Source organism: Artemia franciscana, chromosome 11, assembly GCF_032884065.1.
Source record: "Artemia franciscana chromosome 11, ASM3288406v1, whole genome shotgun sequence".
NCBI classification, from domain to species: domain Eukaryota; kingdom Metazoa; phylum Arthropoda; class Branchiopoda; order Anostraca; family Artemiidae; genus Artemia; species Artemia franciscana.
Genome location: NC_088873.1, coordinates 35,023,095 through 35,041,902, shown reverse-complemented (window position 1 = coordinate 35,041,902; position 18,808 = coordinate 35,023,095). Strand labels below are relative to the sequence as shown.

Sequence of the window (18,808 nt, the reverse complement as noted above, 5' to 3'; positions counted from 1 at the left end):
ATATATATATATATATATATATATATATATATATATATATATATATTATATGAATCTTAACATAAATAATAATTATAATATATAAATAATCTGAATATATATATAGTTGTATAAAAATATATAACATGAAATTTAAAATATATAGAGACCAGCGGTTATCAAGACACTGATGGATTTGTGAATGGTACTACAAATTTGTTTGAGGATAAAGGAAAAAACCAATGAGATTGTTACCTAATCTCTAAAATTCTGATCTATCAATTGCTCTCTAAAAACAGCTGAAAACTGTTGCTACCCTCAAAAACCTTATTAAGGGACGGGAGAGAGAGTGACAACACAGCTCAGAAGTACTAGCAATTTTTTTACCAGAAGTATTTGCCAAGGTACTGCCAGAGCGATTACCCTACATAATTTTTATAGGATGAGATGATGTGGATTTGATGGGATAGGTGTTTGTAGGTTTGGGTTTAATGAGGTAGATTCAAATGAGTAGTTTGGGTTTAATGAGGTAGGTCAAGTTTTTCTTGAATATCACAAAATTTTTTACTTTATACATTTTTGGTCTACCGGAGAGGAGAATGGAAAAATCTCCATTGTATATTTTCCTTTACCATATTTTTTTCCTTTTCAAGGCAACATGTAAATAACAGCGAATACTGAAAGAACTGAGGAAAAAACAGCCTGAGACTGGGTTTCAAAATTTATAATTGTCATGGCTAAAATTTCCTGAAAGTGAAACTTATCAGGTATGGACATTTGTATTCATATTTCATTGCCAAATAAAGTTGGCAAGGATTATATAAGCATATTAAAACCCAATAAGAAGGTTTTCAGATAGAATTATTTAACAAAACAAACATTTTGCATTATAAAGACAAATAGCACTTTTACGACTCAAAATTAAGCAGGGAGCGGGATTAGAATTAGAAAAGATTTCCAAGAAGAGGTGATATGATGCCTAAAGACATTTTTCGAGGACCAAATTCTTAAACCTTATTTGGGAAAATAGAAACGGGGGGGGGGGGTATTATTCTAGCAGTTTTATTATTTTAATTGGGAAGTGGATTTATTTGTCACCCCCCCCCGCCACTTTGTGATAGTACGGCTAGTCTCAAATACCTTCCTGTTGTTAGAGCTAGGTGGTTTGAAAAATAATATTGAACTTTAAAACACGAATTTTAGGTTAAAATATAAGCAACAACAAACTCTATTATTTATACCGATTAATTTAAAACAACTTTTTGCACAAAAAAAGTTTTTAAAAGAAAAATAAAGAGCTCAGTTAAGCCAAATATGAGCTGAAATAGAGTCAAATAATCTTCTAACCGCAAAACTACCACAGATCACTATCAATAAATAAATGAAACCCAAACAAACAGAAATTACAATAAATAATCGAGTATAACTCAAAACGATCAAAAATTAACAAGAGTAAGGCTGATTAGCCCCATGCCTTCTCCAGACCAGAACATAATTTGCAACTTACTGAAAAAAAAAACGTTTATTCTCAGTTTAATTTATATATACTGATATTTATTCCTTAAAGTTTAAATACTTTTTTATCTATTAAAGTAAAAAAAGTGAAAACATCTAAAAACATTTTTTGTTTTCAGTAAAGCGCAAATTATGTTCTGGGCTTGAGAAGGAACGAGAGTTGTCAGCCCTACTCGTGCTACTTTTTTCTCGTTTTGAGTTTGACTCGGCTATTTATTGTAATTTCTGTTCGTTTTGAGTTTATTGTATTTATTGATAGTGATTTGTGGTTGTTTTACGCTTGGAAACCTATTTAACTTTCTGCTCATTTTCGGGTTAATGGAGCTCTTTACTTTTCTTTAGAAACTGGTTTTTTGGAAAAAATTTTCCAAATTAATGTCTGTTCGCTTTTATTGACACAGTCTTTTTCATGCAAACAAATAACATTTTATATCTTTGTTTTTTTTCTATAAGAATCCTTAGTTTGGCTTGCTATTTGTATATTGGAGAAACTTTTTCAGCAATTTTTAATCCAGACTAACAAACAGTATTTTTTAATTTAAGTTTATAACTCCTGAAGTTGACCTGAAACAAAAAAAAAATAATATTATTCCAAGAATGCTCTTTGACAACCTGGATACACTTACACTCTTATTATTTGTTTAAATTGTAAGAGCAGAAGTAATAATATCAGTAGTCCTGAAAGTTTCAACTAAATAACCCCAGTCATTCTCAATACATTATTGAGGTGTCTTATTGCCAACTATAAACACAATACCTTTTGTTTTAGTTTTAAGGCAACATTTTGCTTTGGATCATAATGAGCTAATTGCATAATTGTGGAGGGTTAACACGCCCATTGTCCCTAAGGACATAGTTGCTGGACCGTTCTACTATGCTGAACAAAATGGCTGTCTCAAAATTTTGACTGAATTTGTTTGGAAAAATGAATGAGCTTGAGAGAGGGGCTGCTTGCCCTCTAATATCTTTTTACTCTTAAAAAGAGCACTAGAACTTTCAATTTCGAATCGAATTGGCTCCTTTAAAAGTTTCAATTATATTTCTGGTTATTATAGAGTGATGCTGCCTATGATATTGCTTTAATGCCCTTTTGAAAACCTCTATGCATACAGTTTTTTCGTTTAGTTGAAATTCCCCCTAAACCTTCCCTAAAAATTCCACCTTGATACCCTTAGCGTCATTAGTTACAGTAACTGAAGTAGTTGTGTTAAAAGCATACACATAGTACCTTCTTGCTAGTTCACAATCTCCCAAAACTTACCCGTAAATGTTTAACTTAATGATATAAGTTGTTCTTCAGATATCGCTCTGTCACCTTTTGAAAGTCCATATGCTCAGATTTTTTTCATTTATTTAATTCTTCATCTGCCAAAATATTCCTTAAAAGCTTCACCTTAATATCGTTAGCTTGCGTAGTAGCAATAGTTGTAGCAGGATTATTAGCAGCATACGCATACCACCTTTGGTTTATTCAATATCCCCTTCAACACAAGCTGAAAGTTTCAGCTGAATACCAACAAATGTTCCTGAAGTACTTCTGAAACGTCGGCTTGACAGCCTGTGTGGGCATAGCGTGTTTCGATTTAGTTCTATATAGCTTCTATATATCCCAATTTTTTCTTCTTAATACGCTTGGTTTTAATAGCAGTAGCAGTAGCAGTAGAATTAATATTAGTAGCCTTAGATTCAGCGGCAGTAGTAGTAATAGAAGTAGTAATAATAGTAACAGTAGTAGCAGTGTGAGGAGAAGCAGTAGCACTAGGATGCAAAAATTTTCTTTTGGTTAGTTCAACATCCCTCACAACGAGCCCTGTTAGTTTCAACTTCACACACCAAACTATTCTTAAGATGTTGCTGTTACACCCTTTTGACAACCTGCATATAGACGGCGTGTTTTGATTCAGTTCATCTTCCCCCCTCAAAATTCCTTGCACATTTTACCTTCATACCCTTAGATACAGTTGTAATAGTAGTAACAGTAGTAGTATTGGTATTGCTAATAATAGCGTTAATACTAGTAGCAGCAGTAGCATTAATATATTGCCTTTTGGTCAGTAGAACATCCCTCTCATCAAGTCCTGGAAGTTTCAATCTAATGCAACTACCCATCGCTATGACACTGCTGATATCTCCTTTTGATAACCTGTATGTCCATCATCTGCCTGCATATTCATGTGTATTCATCTATATTTTTATCTCAATGCTCTTAGCCTTACAAGCGGTTGCAATAGAAGTAATAGTAGTAGCAGTAATAGTAAATGTAGCAGTGACAGTATTATTAGCAGTAGTGTGCATATATTACCTTTTGGTCAGATGATCTTCCCCTCTAGCCATTCTTTGAAAGTTCCAACTTAATATCCAAATCAATTCTTGAGATAAGCTTTTTTGACAATGTGTATCATTTGACAGGTATCATTTCCTGAATTTTAGAAATTAATATAGGCCTACTCAGTTATTCCTGAGTTACACCCTTTTTTTCAATCCATATACACACAACATGTTTTGATTTAGTTTAACATTCCTCTCAAGATTCTTTGAAAGGCTCACCTGAATGCCCTTTTTCTTCTTCGAAATTACAGTTCAAACATGCATATTTTTCTCAATAACATATACTATATGTAAACAATGAACAAATTGGCTAACTTACGGCCCTTGCCCTGAGGACTGTGGGCAGGTTGATCCCCAAAGACATAATTACTGGACCTTTCAAAAATACTTATCAATATACCTCTGAAAATTTCGATCGGATGTGTTATGGAGAATGATATGCTTCGGAGGGGGGGGGCTGATTGCCCTCCATGCACTTTTGACTCTTAAAGAGGTCACTAAGACTTTCGAATTCCAATCAAATGAGCTCCATTCGATCCAAAGTTTATATGATCATCCGTTCCATAAAAGCCTTGTATGTCCCGGGGCATATTTTACAATCCTTGCCCATGGGATCTAGGGGGGTTTTGTCTACCCTAAAGACACTGTTATATGATTTTTGGACTATTGGTAACAAAATGGTCATTCGCAATTTCAATTGAATGTGTTTCGAGAAAATAGGATGTCAAGGGGAGGCTAGTCACTCTCCATCACGTTTAACTCTTAAAAGAAAAGTAGAACTACACATTTCCAATCAAATGAACTTCTTTTAAAGTTCACACGACTATTCCTTCCATAAAAACCTAATATGCCCATACTCCATAACTTATAGGCCTTATTCCCAGACTCTGGGGGAATTGTGTCAACTCCAAAGGCCATGTTAAATGGTCTTTGGACTATTTTTGAAAAAGTGGCTATCTCAAAATATCTATTGAATGCATTTAGGAAAATTGTATCGAAAAAAATCGATATTATAATAAAAGTAAGGAAAAATACGGGGAAGGGGTGAATGCCCTGCCATCACTTTGACTCTTAAAAAGGACACTAGAACTTCTGATTTCTAATATAATGAGCCCCCTCCGAAGTTTATATGACCACTCTTTCCATAAAAACCTTAAATAACCTTGGGCCATAACTTACAAACCTTGTACTGAAGGCTGTTGGGGAGTTATCATCCTCATACCCATAATTTCCAGACCTTTCAACTATGCTGAATAAAATGGCTATCTCAAAATTTTTATTGGATGTTTTGGGGGAAATGATGTGTGTGAGAGGGGTTTGTTGTGTTCCAATCAGTTTCGACTATTAAAAAGGACACTAGCCCTTTCAATTCCCAATTGAATGAACTTTATTCGAAGTTTCTACGACAATAAATGGCCATCTTAAAATTACTATCAGATGTATTTCGGGAAAATACGACGTGTTTGGGTGGTAATCAGAGAACTTCTGATCACCATTCCAATGATCCCCCTCCGAAGTTTATGCCACCACCCTATCTATAAAAACCTTATATGCCCCCAGGGTATAACCGACAACCCTCGCCCTGACGGCTTTGGGAGGGGGTATCATCCTCAAAGTTATAAATTCTGGACCTTTCAACAACGCCAAACAAAATGGCTTCCTCAAAATTCTGATTGGATGTATTTGGGGAAATTATGAGCGTGGGAGGAAGGTTGGTTGCCGTCCAATCGCTTTAATGAATTCACTTTTCAACTATTAATCACCTTCTACCATTTCCAATCGAATGAGCCCTTTTCAAAGTTTTTGCGACAACTCCTTCTATACGAAGTGCCCTGGTCTAAAAAAAATAATATTACATTTTGCCCACAGGGCCTTTTACTTAGGCAGCACTATTACGCTGCAGGTTCTAGTTATGTAAAACGCATTTATTTTAACACAATTATCACGTAAAAACCTACATAATTTTAGGAACAGCAATTGAACTCCCTAAAAAAGGAGGGGGGTCTTGATAGAAATTATGCAACGAAATTGAGCATGTGTGAGAGCCTTAAACAATTTATTAACAAGATCCTACATCTTACCTACTCAGAGAAGGTAGGTTATTCATATTATCATCAACGGACCATAATTTTTGATTATTAATAGAGGGTTCATTCTAATTGACACTTAAAGGCCTAGTGCCCTTTCCGAATGACAAAAAAGAATCATCCTAAAGAAATCAACATAGACAGTTGTCTTCGGTAATTTTGAAAGACTATCCTTATTCTTGGTCATTTGGTAAAAACTTTAGAATCTGGAGAAGATGTGATTGTAGTCCTATTTTCTAACAAAGAATGACAGACACAACGAGTATGCAAAACTTGAAGCATCATTCGTGCCACAAATCAGCCACCAAAACCAGACAAAAAGACTAAGATAAATTCAAAGGATGTGTGTGTTTCCCTTACGTTTACTTTTAATTAAGAGTAAGTCAACTATACCATACATTTTAGGTGTTATAATAGATTTTTCCGTTAGAACAGCCGTGCTGCTCCACCGGCTTGGTGGAGCAGCACGGACCTATTGTGGAAATAATCTTTTTTTCAAAAACAATATTGTTGTATTGTTTGTTTTGTTCTTTTGTCGTCATATGTTTTAATGAAATATTGACGAAAAAATTTCATATTCAATGAAGGTTATTGACATGCAAAAAATTTCCTATATCCAAAACCTGAAATATATATCAGACTTGTAACCGGCAGGCTCCAGCCTTGAAGTATAAGAAGAAAATTACGCACCAAAATAAAGAACTTTATCAGTCCTATATAGAATAACCATGAAGTTGGTCCTGTTGCTAGCTATCATTGGATTTGCTTGTGCCCGGTAAGAAACCTGTTTTTCTTTTTTTTTCTTCTTTTAGCTGAATTGTTCGTTTCCACAGAGCAGGGATAATTGCACTCTTCTCTAGAGACGGATGATCGTAGGCCAAATTTTTCTATAATTTAAAGGATTAGTTTGATATAAGCAGAGGACTTTTGCCATTCCTGCGCGACAAAAAATATTCTTACTGTGAACTCCTCAGAGATGAAGCTGGAACATTCCATAGCACAAATAATACAAAATGATAATGAGCCCTAAATTTTGAGAAAATGTCTAAAATGGTAATTGTGCACGTGGATTCCTTCTATGATGGAAACAGTGAACTAGCAAAAGACTCAGAACCTTCTCCAAACTTTGATGGTCTTGATAATTACCCCTCCCCCCTAGTGGGGCCAGATATGCAAATGGGTTACATGCAGAACTTTCGAAGAAAAACATTTTAATATCATAATTCTTTTTTTTAGATATAAAGATAAGTTCAACAGTTTGTAGTGAATTTAGGTAAACTTTAATTAAACCTCTGTTTAAGAAAGGCGAAAAGAGTGAGTTTGGTAATTACAGAGGCATTAGCTTTATTTCTGTTGGAAGCAAATTACTAAATGCATTTAACGAGCATAAAAAATATAATAGCGTTGCAATGGCGTTATACACCGTATAAAAGGGGTGTGTGTGTAAATGAAACCATGTAACGGAGCTTCCATGCAACTCAACCCCATTTAACTGAACCTTCGTGCAACAGAACCCCCGTTAAACTCAATCCTATTTAATCGAAACCTCATGCAACTAGACCCCTGTGCAACTCCACCCACGTGTAACTCAGCCCCATTTCACTAAACCCTCGTGTAACTGAAACCCCGTTTAACTGGGTCTCGTACAACATTTAACAGAATTCTTGTTTGACAGAGCCCCCGTACAACTCAACCCCATTTACACTGTATAAAAAGGGCGTATGTGTTACTGAGCCCATGTAACAGAGCTTCCGTGCAAGTCAACACCATTGAACTAAAACTGTACCCCGTTTAAATAAACCCTCTTTTGACTTAACCTTTATGTAACTCACCAATATTTAAATTGAGATTTGTTTCACTTAACTCACCCCAGAGCCTAAGAATAAGTTTTAATTAATACCAATTAGAAGCTCAAAATATGCTTCTTGCTTCGTTAGGAGTTTCTAACTTATGTTACCCATTTAGGCAAGCTAAACTAATTCGGACCAAATACAAAGAACCAGTAGAGCCGCAATTGCCACTAATTTCTGTCACTGGCAGCCAGCGAAAACGCTTCTCTTTCAGGATGTTCCTTGCGTGTATCTTTTCCTGCATGACAAAGTTAATAATCACCCCATTTAAGCAGTACTTTATCCAGTTTTCATCTAAATGACCAGATTTTGATTTCTTTCCCCGCACTTGGTCAAATATTACGATTTTTTAAATACGTGAATGGGGAGCAAGGAGGGTCATTGAATTTGGGCTTCAGCTCTAAGATTAGAAATAGTTTTTCTCCGGTCGGACTGAAATTTTGATATTATGTAGTTATTAGTCTAGGAATACACAAAAGTAAAAAAGAGCTTGAAGAAAATTGTGGGGTATAGGGAAGAAACCAAAGCTTTACAGGCTCAAAATTTCTGCTAAAAAAAACTAAGAGAATATTGTGACGGTGACGATTATTATACTTGTAAGTAGTTTTGAATAGCGAACCAACCGTCTTTTTATTTGGAAAATTCGGGTAAAGTCACTAGTTAATGTAGAGCTTTATGGGGTGGGGAAAATAAAACATTAGTGACACTAATTATTAAAAAAAAACTTCCGAGTTTTATCAGATATTTGAAATTTCCTTTTCAGATTCTGTTTTAATTCAACGTAGAGGAAGAAACTTCCAATTCGATTATGTAAGTAACAAATTACTGGGAAAAAAGAATTTCAGGTTTAGCATATAGCTAATGTTTCAGTCAACGTACAGGAAGAAACTTCCAATTCGATTAAATAAGTAACAAATTACGGGGAAAAAAGAATTTTAGGTTTAGCATATAGCTAATTCTTGAAATTTTCCTTTTCATTGGACGCATTTCGCGTCGCGATAAAAATTAATGATGATTGACTTTTTTTTACTGAAATTTATTCCATGCCATCGAAATAAAAAAGGGGGAGGAGGGGGCTCTTCCCAATAGTAATTTCTGTGCTGCTTTTTTAAAATAATTAGTTATATTATTAATAATTAGTCGAGAGTTGTTATAAAAAGGGGCGGGACATAATAAGTCTTATCCGAATAGACAGTTGATAGAATTTCGTACAATAATACACTTGATAATCTTGAAGTTAATGTGTATGAATATATTTTTTCATATATTTTTTTGTAATTCTTACTCATGAAGGAACGGATATCTATAGTGCAAACCGCCAAGGGCATATCCATGATTTTTCGTTTCGGGGAGGGGGGATAGGTTTAAAAATACAAAAAAAAATTTATGTATGTTGTTAGGTTTTCACGAGTCAGACAACTTTCAGGGTGGGGGTTGAAATAAAACTGATGGGGAAGAAAAAGAAAAAGAAGACACTTTCGGGTATCAAACCCTTTTTCGTAATTTCCAAGAATATGTTTCGTAATTAGTTTAAGTGCCGAAAGGAAAATAAATAGCTTTTATCATTAACGAATCGGCTGTGTATTCGGATGATTTTTTTTTTTCACTTTGTATTTTTTTTTTCAAAACTTTTTTCACTTTCCACTTTAAAAGATAACTGGGTAGAGGAGTATTCAAGAGGGGGATTTTGAACCCTAGTATAAGCATTTTCGATTATAGAGGTTTCACTAGTAAATCGTTTATGGTTTCAAGTCTTTACACTCACGAACAGACACTAAATGTGGATTTTGGGGCCATAAGATATTTTATGATGGTGTTGTCAAGAAAAAATTATAAAAGCCGTTTAAATGTGAATATTAAATTTCAAGTAACATTAAATAGCTCTCTGTGATAGTTTAGTGCCCTATCAGTAATAGAGAAATAAAATAGAAAAAGAGAGACTTATCATTGTTTCCGGCTCTTTTTGAAAATTCCCAGAATTTTTTTTTTACTTTTACCATTAATTTAAATAAAAGCTATCATTCCTAAATCAGCGTCAATGGCAAGTTTTTCTTATGAGAGATGTTTTTATGTATATTTAGGATTTTGGCCACAATGTGCTGCAGCCATTGCTGCAGCCATGGCCTTCAAGTTTGTTCAAGCCCTGGACATGAAAAGCTCTACTAATTTTAAAATATATAGGACAGAAGAACAAAGTGTTAATTTTTAGATGGCGGGAATAGTTTTACATCGAAGCGGCATAAAAGAAAGACACAAATTTATTAGCCAAACATAAAGACCACTTTATTCGAGTCAGCTTTGGTCACCTCTGACAAAACGGGATGAATTACATTTTGTGGTTATATTGTTGATTTAAAGAGGGATGAATTGAATGTGGTTGATTTGAATGGGGGTTGAGTCAGACAGGCTTGGGTTAAACGGGGGTTGAGTTGAATGAGGGCTGAATTGTGCAGAAGATGAGTGGAACCGGGATTGAAACAAATGGGGGTTGAGTTGCACAAAGATTGAATTACACGGAGGTTGATTCAAATGAGATTTGAGCAGAATAAGGTAGAGCTGTACGGACAATGAGTGAAGTGAGGTTTGAGCTACACGAGGATTAAGTTTTACGGGGTTCAGTTGCACGAGGCCTCAATTAAACGGAAGTTAAGTTGCACGAGGGTTCATTTGCAAGAAGGCTCAGCTAAACGGGTGTTGAGCTTAAAGGGGTTCAGTTAAACGGGGGTTCAGTTTTACGAGGGTTGAGCTGCAAAGCGGTTCAGTGGCATGAGAGTTCAGTAGCACGAGGGTTTAGTAGCACGATGGCTCAGTTGGACGAGGGTTCAGTTGCATGGGGGCTCAGTTAAGCGGAAGTGCAGTACTTATATGGCTCATTTGAACCTGGTTCGGATTCATGAGGCTTCAGTGGCAAGGGGTTTAGTTACACGACGGTTCAGTTGCAGTGAAACCTATAAAAGGTGCTGTGTTCAGACAATATTCTCTATTAATATATTAAAAACCTAGAGGACGACCCTAAAATAGATACCAAGCTAATGGCCATTTAAGCTTCCTCCAAGTGAAAACACGTAAAATTTGAAAAAAACAAAATTTAAATACCACGATGAGGGTATCAGGAGTTTACAAATGTCTTGGTGGGACACGGCCCAAAATTGGTTGGGAACTACTGCTGTAAATACAGTTTTAAGAAAATAACAACATGTTTTAAGAAGGGGAGAGGATGTGTTGACCGAATTTTCACTCTTAAAGTTTCACTCTTGTAGCTTGGAGCCATCTAAGGATTTTTCATTGTAGAGCTCCAGAGTTGATGATCGAAGTTGTTTTCGTTCTTGCTTAGTCGTATTAGTCTTCAGTTATATAGATTATGAACATACATTTTATTCTGCCGATAGAAAACTTCAGTAAAGCTTCTATATTTGTAAGCATACTTGATAAATGTACTAAAGTAATTGTTGCTATGATCAAGAACAACGCTGTGTGGCAATAGTAGAAATCAATGTTAGTAGCTGGTTTGGTATTGATCCAAGAAGTAAGCAGCGATATGTCCTAATGCTGTTTATATGAATCTTACTGAGATGACGGCAAAAGCTAGGGAATAGCGTGGAACCAAATGAATAGGAAAACTTCCCTAGACTTAAGAGTATGCAGAGGTTTGAGTGTCCTAGATAGAAATGTTGCCAAAATGACAGAATTTCTGAAAATTTTGAGCGTGCAGGATACAAGCATATGTTTAAAATTTAATGTTAATAAGACTAGGAATAAGTGCAGATCTATCAAGCGGTGAGCTTCACTTATCTCGGTAGCATTATTAGTAAAGATGTTAGATTCAACAAAAATGTTAAAAGTGGAATATTAAGGGTTACGGTTGTTTTTTCCACAGCTGAAAATAATTTTTAAAAATAGGACGACCAGTCCGTAAACCAGCATTAAATATTGGCAGCCAAGGTGGTGCTACTGGTGAAATATGGGTTTGAAATGCGGGCGCTTCGAAAGGCAGAGGTAAATTTGTTGAACTTTTTCCAGAGGAATTGTCAAGGGATAGTTTTGGGTACCTGTTTGACCAATCGTATGTGAAACAAAACGCTGTGCGAAAAGTATGGTTCGATCCCACTTTCTAGGGCTATTATGAAAGACTACTTGAAGTTGCTAAGAAATGTTTTCGGATGATAAATCACAGATTGCCAAAGATTGTGCTTTTCAACCATTCGTCTGGAGCGAAATGAAAAGCAAGTCGTCTCCAAACAGGGTGGGAAGATGCTATATGGAAGGATTAAGGGAAATTGGAACATCAAGGGAGGGGGTAAAGGTTGGCACTTTTAATAGATTGGGTTGGTGAAGGAGCGTGGGCAGCTATGTTGGCCTTAGGTGACTAGATGATAAAGGTTGTTAGTAGTAGTAATTCTAAAAAAGTTTTTTGATCATACTTCAGAGTTTCTTCAATTTTAACCCATGTATCCCCAAATTGTGTTTTTTAGTCTTGGGCTATATCTGGCCCTATTCAGGGACGGAGATAGAAAGTCACAATTGTCATGATAGTGACCCTTATATTTGGAAATCTTCTGTTAATATAGTACTTCTATTATTTTTTTTTACAAAGAAAGGGGCTTATTCTTAAACAAAAACATAGAAAACTTGAAGCAAAGCTAGGAAACTTCACAAGAACCTTGGTACTTAATTACCTTTAGAACTCTGAGCTCGATAACGGGCCAACAAGAAATCTCAAGAGCGAATCCAAAAGAACTTGGAGCACATAATGAACCTTTGAAGAAATATGGGTTGAGTATGAATTTTCACAGTTGTCAGGGCTTCACACGGCTTGGTGACGCGACGAAATGTTAATTACAATAGTATTAGTGTTCCAATCTGGCAAGAAGATGTTACTTCTATGTTAAAACGCTCTTCTTTTCGTAGTCCTTCCCTTTTTTATAAAAAGAAATGATGCTCTTACAATGCCATTAAAACACCCAGTTCATCCAATCTAATTTTTACGTTACTGGTTAAAAAAAGGTGAAAGATCCGGTACTATACCGTTAAAGTGGAAATCGGCGGCGCTGATATCCATTTCAAAGCCCTTCATCCAGGAAGTGCAATTGCGGGGCTAGGGGCCAGCCGTACTGTGCTTTCACACCTACTTCTTGCTTACCTTCCCCAGTGTTCTCCAGGTGCCCATTTAGAGCTGGGTCGACTCTGACTGAGCTTACAGTCACTGAACTGACCCGCGTCCTAAGCCGAATAACTGGTCACACCAGAAGTCGAACCCCCACCCTTCGGACAAAGAATTCCAAATCCAGCACGCCAACCTCTCGGCTAGGACGACTCTAAGATCACACTAACTGGTCATTGTCTATAACATCACCCGTTAGAGAAAATTGGTTGATTGTATATACAAAAACACCAAAAGTGAACAATTTATAAAAAGCTGTGCTAACTTAGATGGATAGAGTACCCTACTCCCAATCATAGGGTCATTGGCTCTAGTCCAAGTAGCTCCTTTTCCCTTCAATAAAATGTAAATACACAGAATTTGTCACTTTTAAAATAAAAGCCGCATTTGATAAAAATATCGACATCTGATATTTTTCATATCTATATGTGAAGAATGTGCTTTACAAATCGATATGTGAAGAATATGCTAAAGCTGGGGATCTTTTCTTTTCATGAACAAGTACTTCGAATATTTAAGTTCTTCTTAGTTCTACTCTATTTTGTCTCCTGGCTGGGGATTGAATCGGAACTTTCAGGGATACTTCTTTCGGGTTCGTAGGAGGTAAGACGACTTTTTTGTTCGGAACGGGAGACAAACAATTTTGTCCCGATCTAAAAAAGAGTACCGACCACCGACCACAGCTTCTTTAAATATATATATATATATATATATATATATATATATATATATATATATATATATATATATTATGAAAAGAGAAATCACCAATGCAACAGCACAAACACATAAGAAAAATATATATATATATATATATATATATATATATATATATATATATATATATATATATATATATATATATATATATATATATATATATGTGTGTGTGTGTGTGTGTGTGAGTGTTATATATAAAAGAGTGCACACCCAAAGAGTGATTTTGACGTTCTCTTTATTTCAGACCAAAACCGAACCCTCTGCCTGAAGATGCTGCAGCAGAGCCAGCATCATTGCAGCAACAGCCAGCTGTTCCAAAAGGGCCAGGAGGAAAACGAAAAATCACCAGTTTTTTGAGACCAGGAACTGCAGCTACAGCGGCTGGAAAAGCCGAAGAGCCTCACATGCACGAAGCAAAACAATTGAAAACTGAAGAGCATCACAACCATGATGTGGATCATGCAACTACTTCCAGTGAGGCTGTCAATCAAGCACCTTCAAGTGATGTGATTAACAAAAAGTCCACCAATGTTGAAGAAGCACAAGCAGAACCCGCATCCTTGCAACAACAGCCAGCTGTTCCAAAAGGGCCGGGAGGAAAACGGAAGGTTACTAGCTTTTTGAGACCAGGAGCTACAGAAAAGGCTGGTGAAAAACCACAAGAACCTCATATACATGACGAAAAACAACTGGAAAATGAAGAACATAGAACCAATGATGAGAGTCAAGCAGCAGCTACCAACGGTGTTGCGATCCAAGCAGCTTCACTTGATGCAATTGAAAAAAGTTCAACAAATGCCGAAGAGGCTCAAGCAGAGCCCGCATCACTAGTTCCACAGGCACCAGCAAAAAAAATAGGTGGAAAAAGAAAGATTACTTCGTTTGCAAGGCCATCTAATGCTTGAATCTGTTGTTAAAATAACTGAATAAAACTATTTTATTATCTACTTTTTATTTAGACAAAAATTTTGAAGTAAATACAGTAGTTATCTTAGATTTATGAAAGGAAATACAAAATTGCTACATTTTAATTATGTCTATTTGTAAAAAGAAACATTAGAAGATGTAAGCTATTTTCCGTACAGCAGCTTTGCAAATGAAATGAGTTTAAAAGCTATAAGGTTCAAAACTATAAGTTGTAAAGCTTAAGCTTCTTAGTTGAATTTTACTTAACAAAAACTTTTAAATCCCTATTTTGTAGACAGTTATGGAAATTTTTTTTCTTTTCAATTTTTGAATATATTATCATCCGTAAATTATGTATGTTTTTCAAATTTAAAAGGGATTCGATTTTCATCCTTTGAAATTTTTGTAAAAAAAAGAGAAGAGAATATCCTCGGAGGTAAATATTACACACTGTAGCTAAAAAAAAATAAAAAATTTGTATAGAAGCATACAAATTTTGGTTGGTTCAAGCCCAGTTATTGTTATTTTTTCAATTACCTCTTGCCTTCATCCATATATTTTGTGCAGAAAAATAATGGCTAAATATTTTTCATTGTTTCAATTTAAAGTATATTTATACTTCAAATGAACATCGTTCTGGAACGTAAATATTACATACTGCAATTTGTTACCTATATTTGATTTTCGTCTAAGCAACAAATTTGTATAGAAGTATACAAAAATAGTTAGGCCCATGCCACTAAATTTTTCGTTTTTTCAAATTTCTTGTATAGAAAAATATGGATCATATTTTTTTTTCTTATTTCAATTTAGAATATATTACCATCAATACATTAGGTGTTTTTTAAGACTTGAATCTTTTCCTAGAATAGTCGGAATTTGAAAAGGGGTTACTTTTTAAGCTTTGAATTTTTGAAAAAAAAATATTGTGGTAGGTAAGTATTGCATGCGGCAGCTTATTACTCATATTTGAATTGCGTATCTGTAACAAATTTGCATAGAAGTATAAAAGAACTTTTTGGCCCAAGCATAAAACAATTAATTTTTTAGTTACCTCTTGCCTTCATCAATTATTTATTATATATTTCATTTCTTTAATAGGAATTTTTTTTAATTTCTTGTATAGAAAAATTTTGGGTATACTTATTGGCCATATCAATGGCCCCAGAAGGCACTCCTCTTACCTTTCCAGGGCTCAATGATATCTTAAATCTACAGGCGTCTTCAAGATCAGACCCTTTTCTAGAATTATAAATTTGTTTGTTATTTTTCTCATATAGCTTTTGTCTTCATCTATTATTTTTTTAGGAAATTAATTTTATTTTTTTCATATCTTGTGCCGTACCTTTTCTTCGTTTCAATTTTTTAATATATTACCATCCATAAATTGAGTGTGTTCCTCAAATTTGACAAGGGTTCAATTTTTATGCTTCGAAGTATTTGGGAAAAAAAGAAAAATTATTTTGGGAGGTAAATATTGTATACTGCTGCTCGTTACTTTTATTCAAATTCTATTCCAGCGGGAAATTTGTTTAGAACAAAATTTGTTTGGCCCGAGCCCTGGAATTCTTAGTTTTTTGCCTTCATCTGTTATTTTTTGCTGGATTTTTTCTTTTATTTCCTGAATAGAAAAATATTGGCTGTACATTTTTATTATTTCAATTCAGGACATACTACCATCTATACATAAAGCAAATTTGTGCTTAGAATTTCAGGAAAAAATGGTCTTTGTGGTAAATATTACTTACTGCAATCTAACGGATGAAAGATCTTTAGCCGAACTGGTCAGCCATGACAAAGAACAACAAAGAGAGAAAACCCAATGAAGAACAAACAAACGAGACTACGGCTATTAGATAGAGAAGATAAAAACCAAAAACGAAACGAATATGTCGCCTGTATCAAAGCGAGACGTCTTCAACGCAGAAGAGTAAGGGTGAAAACCAAAAAACGAAGCGAAGATGTCGCCTGTGTCAAAGCGACGCTTCTTCAGCGCAGAAGAGTAAGAGGATTTTTAATTTTACTCAGTGGGCGAGGGAGGCTATTGAAAAAAAAAACATATGCTTACTAATATTTCAATTAGTAGGAATACAGACAGGGCCGTATCCAGGATTTTTTTTTGGGGGGAGAAGGGGTTCACAAAAAACCTCAATTTTTTAAAATCAATTTTTTTTAAGTTTTACGAGTCAGACGAACATAACCCCCCTCCCCTCCTGAATGCGGCCTTAGATACAGAAAATTAAATACTAATTTATAACATTCTTTTGAAGAATGAACCTGTATTTTATGGGGGTATTGAGATTTTACAAAATTACCAGGGGATGAGATTAAATACAAGGCCAAGGAAAATTACGTCGATAGTAGCAAACAAAAGGATTATTTCGCAACAGTATAATTAACTTCATTTCCATTTTTTATTATTTTATCTAGTTGCTTTGTTGTTCTCATCAGAGCAACTATCCTAGCTTCTGTGAAAAATGTGGATCAGTTGCGACAATTGTAGTTTATTAATATTAGTGTTTTTGTATTTGTTGTTCTTTATTGAATGTCTTACTTATATTTGAATTACGGCCAAGCAACAAATTTGAATAGAACAAAATTTGCTAGGCACGTGACTAGAAATTCTTGTTTTTACGATTTCCTCTTACCTTCACCTATTATTTGTTGTTTTTCTTTAATTTAATGTACAGAAAAATACTGTCCATGTTTTTTTCACTATTTTAATATAGAATACATTATTTTTAATAGATTCACATATTAAGCAAATTTCTCAAATTTGAAGCTTTCCTAAGATAGTAGCAGTTTGAACAGGGTAATTTTTATGCTTTGAATTTTTTGAAAGAAATATGTTCTGGGAGGTAGTTTCTTTTCTTTTTTCACTTTTCATTCCTAACCCAAATTTATCCAGTATTGCTTGGCGCCGAATCCAGCGGTTGGTGCGCTGGATTCGGGATCCCTTGTCTGAGAGGACGCGGGTTCGAATCCCGGTGTATCCAATTCTTCAGTTTGGGACGGGGGTCAGTGGCGAGACTCTGTAAGCTTAGCCAGAGTTGACCCAGCTCTAAATGGGTACCTGGAGAAATCTGGAGAAGGTAAACAGGAAGGGTGTGCGAAAGCACAGGATGGCTAGCCCCCAACCCCCCATTGCACTTCCTGGCTGAAGGACCGAGAAACGGAGATCAGCACCGCTGGTAAGGACTGTAAAGTCTAATGCCGTATCCTTTACCTTTACCTTTACTTGGCGATATGCTAGTCGTTTGTTGTCAAAAGGACAAATTCACAGAAATTTTAGTTCCTTCAGCAACATTTTGGTTTGAGACATAATTGTATCCATATCTAGTCATAAGGGGGAGGGTGAGGACAAATGTTCTATTTTTTTTATTAATCCAAATAGTTTCCTTTGAAAGCACGCCATGAGACAACTCATCATCAGGTAGTGATGGCTGGAAGGACGTTGTAGGCAGATAGAGCTTCTTATATGCAGTCATAGGGACATGGATAATGCGAATTATGACAACAACAATGTTAACATTGCAAAGACGACGATGGATGATAATGGTAACATCAAAAAAAAGAAAGGTGAGTTTTCAGCTGGAATTGGTTCAATGAACTCATGGGGGCCCTTCCGTTCAATTTTAGGGGGATGATTATCTCTGTCCCTCTGAATATAGGTATATCCCAGAGTTAGCTGGGAAAAATCGACAGTTTCCATTTTTTCCCTCGGTTGTGTCTACAATTATGGGCAAAAGTCTCAGTACTGAGAGAGAGGGGGCTAAGAAAAAATCCGTCCAAGTATATTTCCCCAAGATTCATTAAAGCAGAAACACCGTAATCATCATCCTGTTCGTCACTACAAACACGATTATGGCCATCACTTTCTTCACCCGCGACGATCACCAAAGCCATCACACCTTTATGATCATGGTTAACGTCTTCTATGTCATTGTTGTCCTCTTAAATACCACTGTCGCGACAATTAACATGATCTTCAAATCCTATTAACATCCTTCTGCAAAGCTTAGAACACCAATTAGCGCTCAATTGGGCTCCAGCCTTTCCTTCGTCAAACTCTGATGATGACTTGTCCCACTACCACCGGAAAAATTTCTAGTTATTTCAGGGTGAGCTGAACATTTCCAGTTGCCCTGAGTTGAGTATATCAATCATTTTTATCCGCTTCACTGGTTTATACCAACGGCACGATATGTTAAAAATTCTGCAATGACGTACCTATCAAAAGATACCAAAAAGTAACCTTAGAC

The 18,808-nt window shown here is 35.4% G+C and overlaps 1 protein-coding gene across 1 annotated transcript; it reads left to right on the top strand.

The window, feature by feature from the left end:
* The first annotated feature begins 6,533 nt into the window (after positions 1-6,533).
* On the top strand, positions 6,534-14,587 carry LOC136033136 (serrate RNA effector molecule homolog). Its single transcript, XM_065713774.1, has 2 exons — positions 6,534-6,684; positions 13,885-14,587. The coding sequence occupies exons 1-2, from the start codon at positions 6,638-6,640 to the stop codon at positions 14,543-14,545; spliced, it is 708 nt and encodes a 235-aa protein (XP_065569846.1). The 5' UTR covers positions 6,534-6,637; the 3' UTR covers positions 14,546-14,587.
* The last annotated feature ends 4,221 nt before the right edge of the window (positions 14,588-18,808 follow it).

What these genes read in the sequence shown, in the direction of transcription:
- LOC136033136 (XM_065713774.1), top strand. Translation starts at nt 6,638, where the DNA reads ATGAAGTTGGTCCTGTTGCTAGCTATCATTGGATTTGCTTGTGCCCG. An exon ending in ATTGGATTTGCTTGTGCCCG is followed by an intron (nt 6,685 to 13,884) that starts GTAAGAAACCTG and finishes TCTTTATTTCAG; the next exon opens with ACCAAAACCGAACCCTCTGC.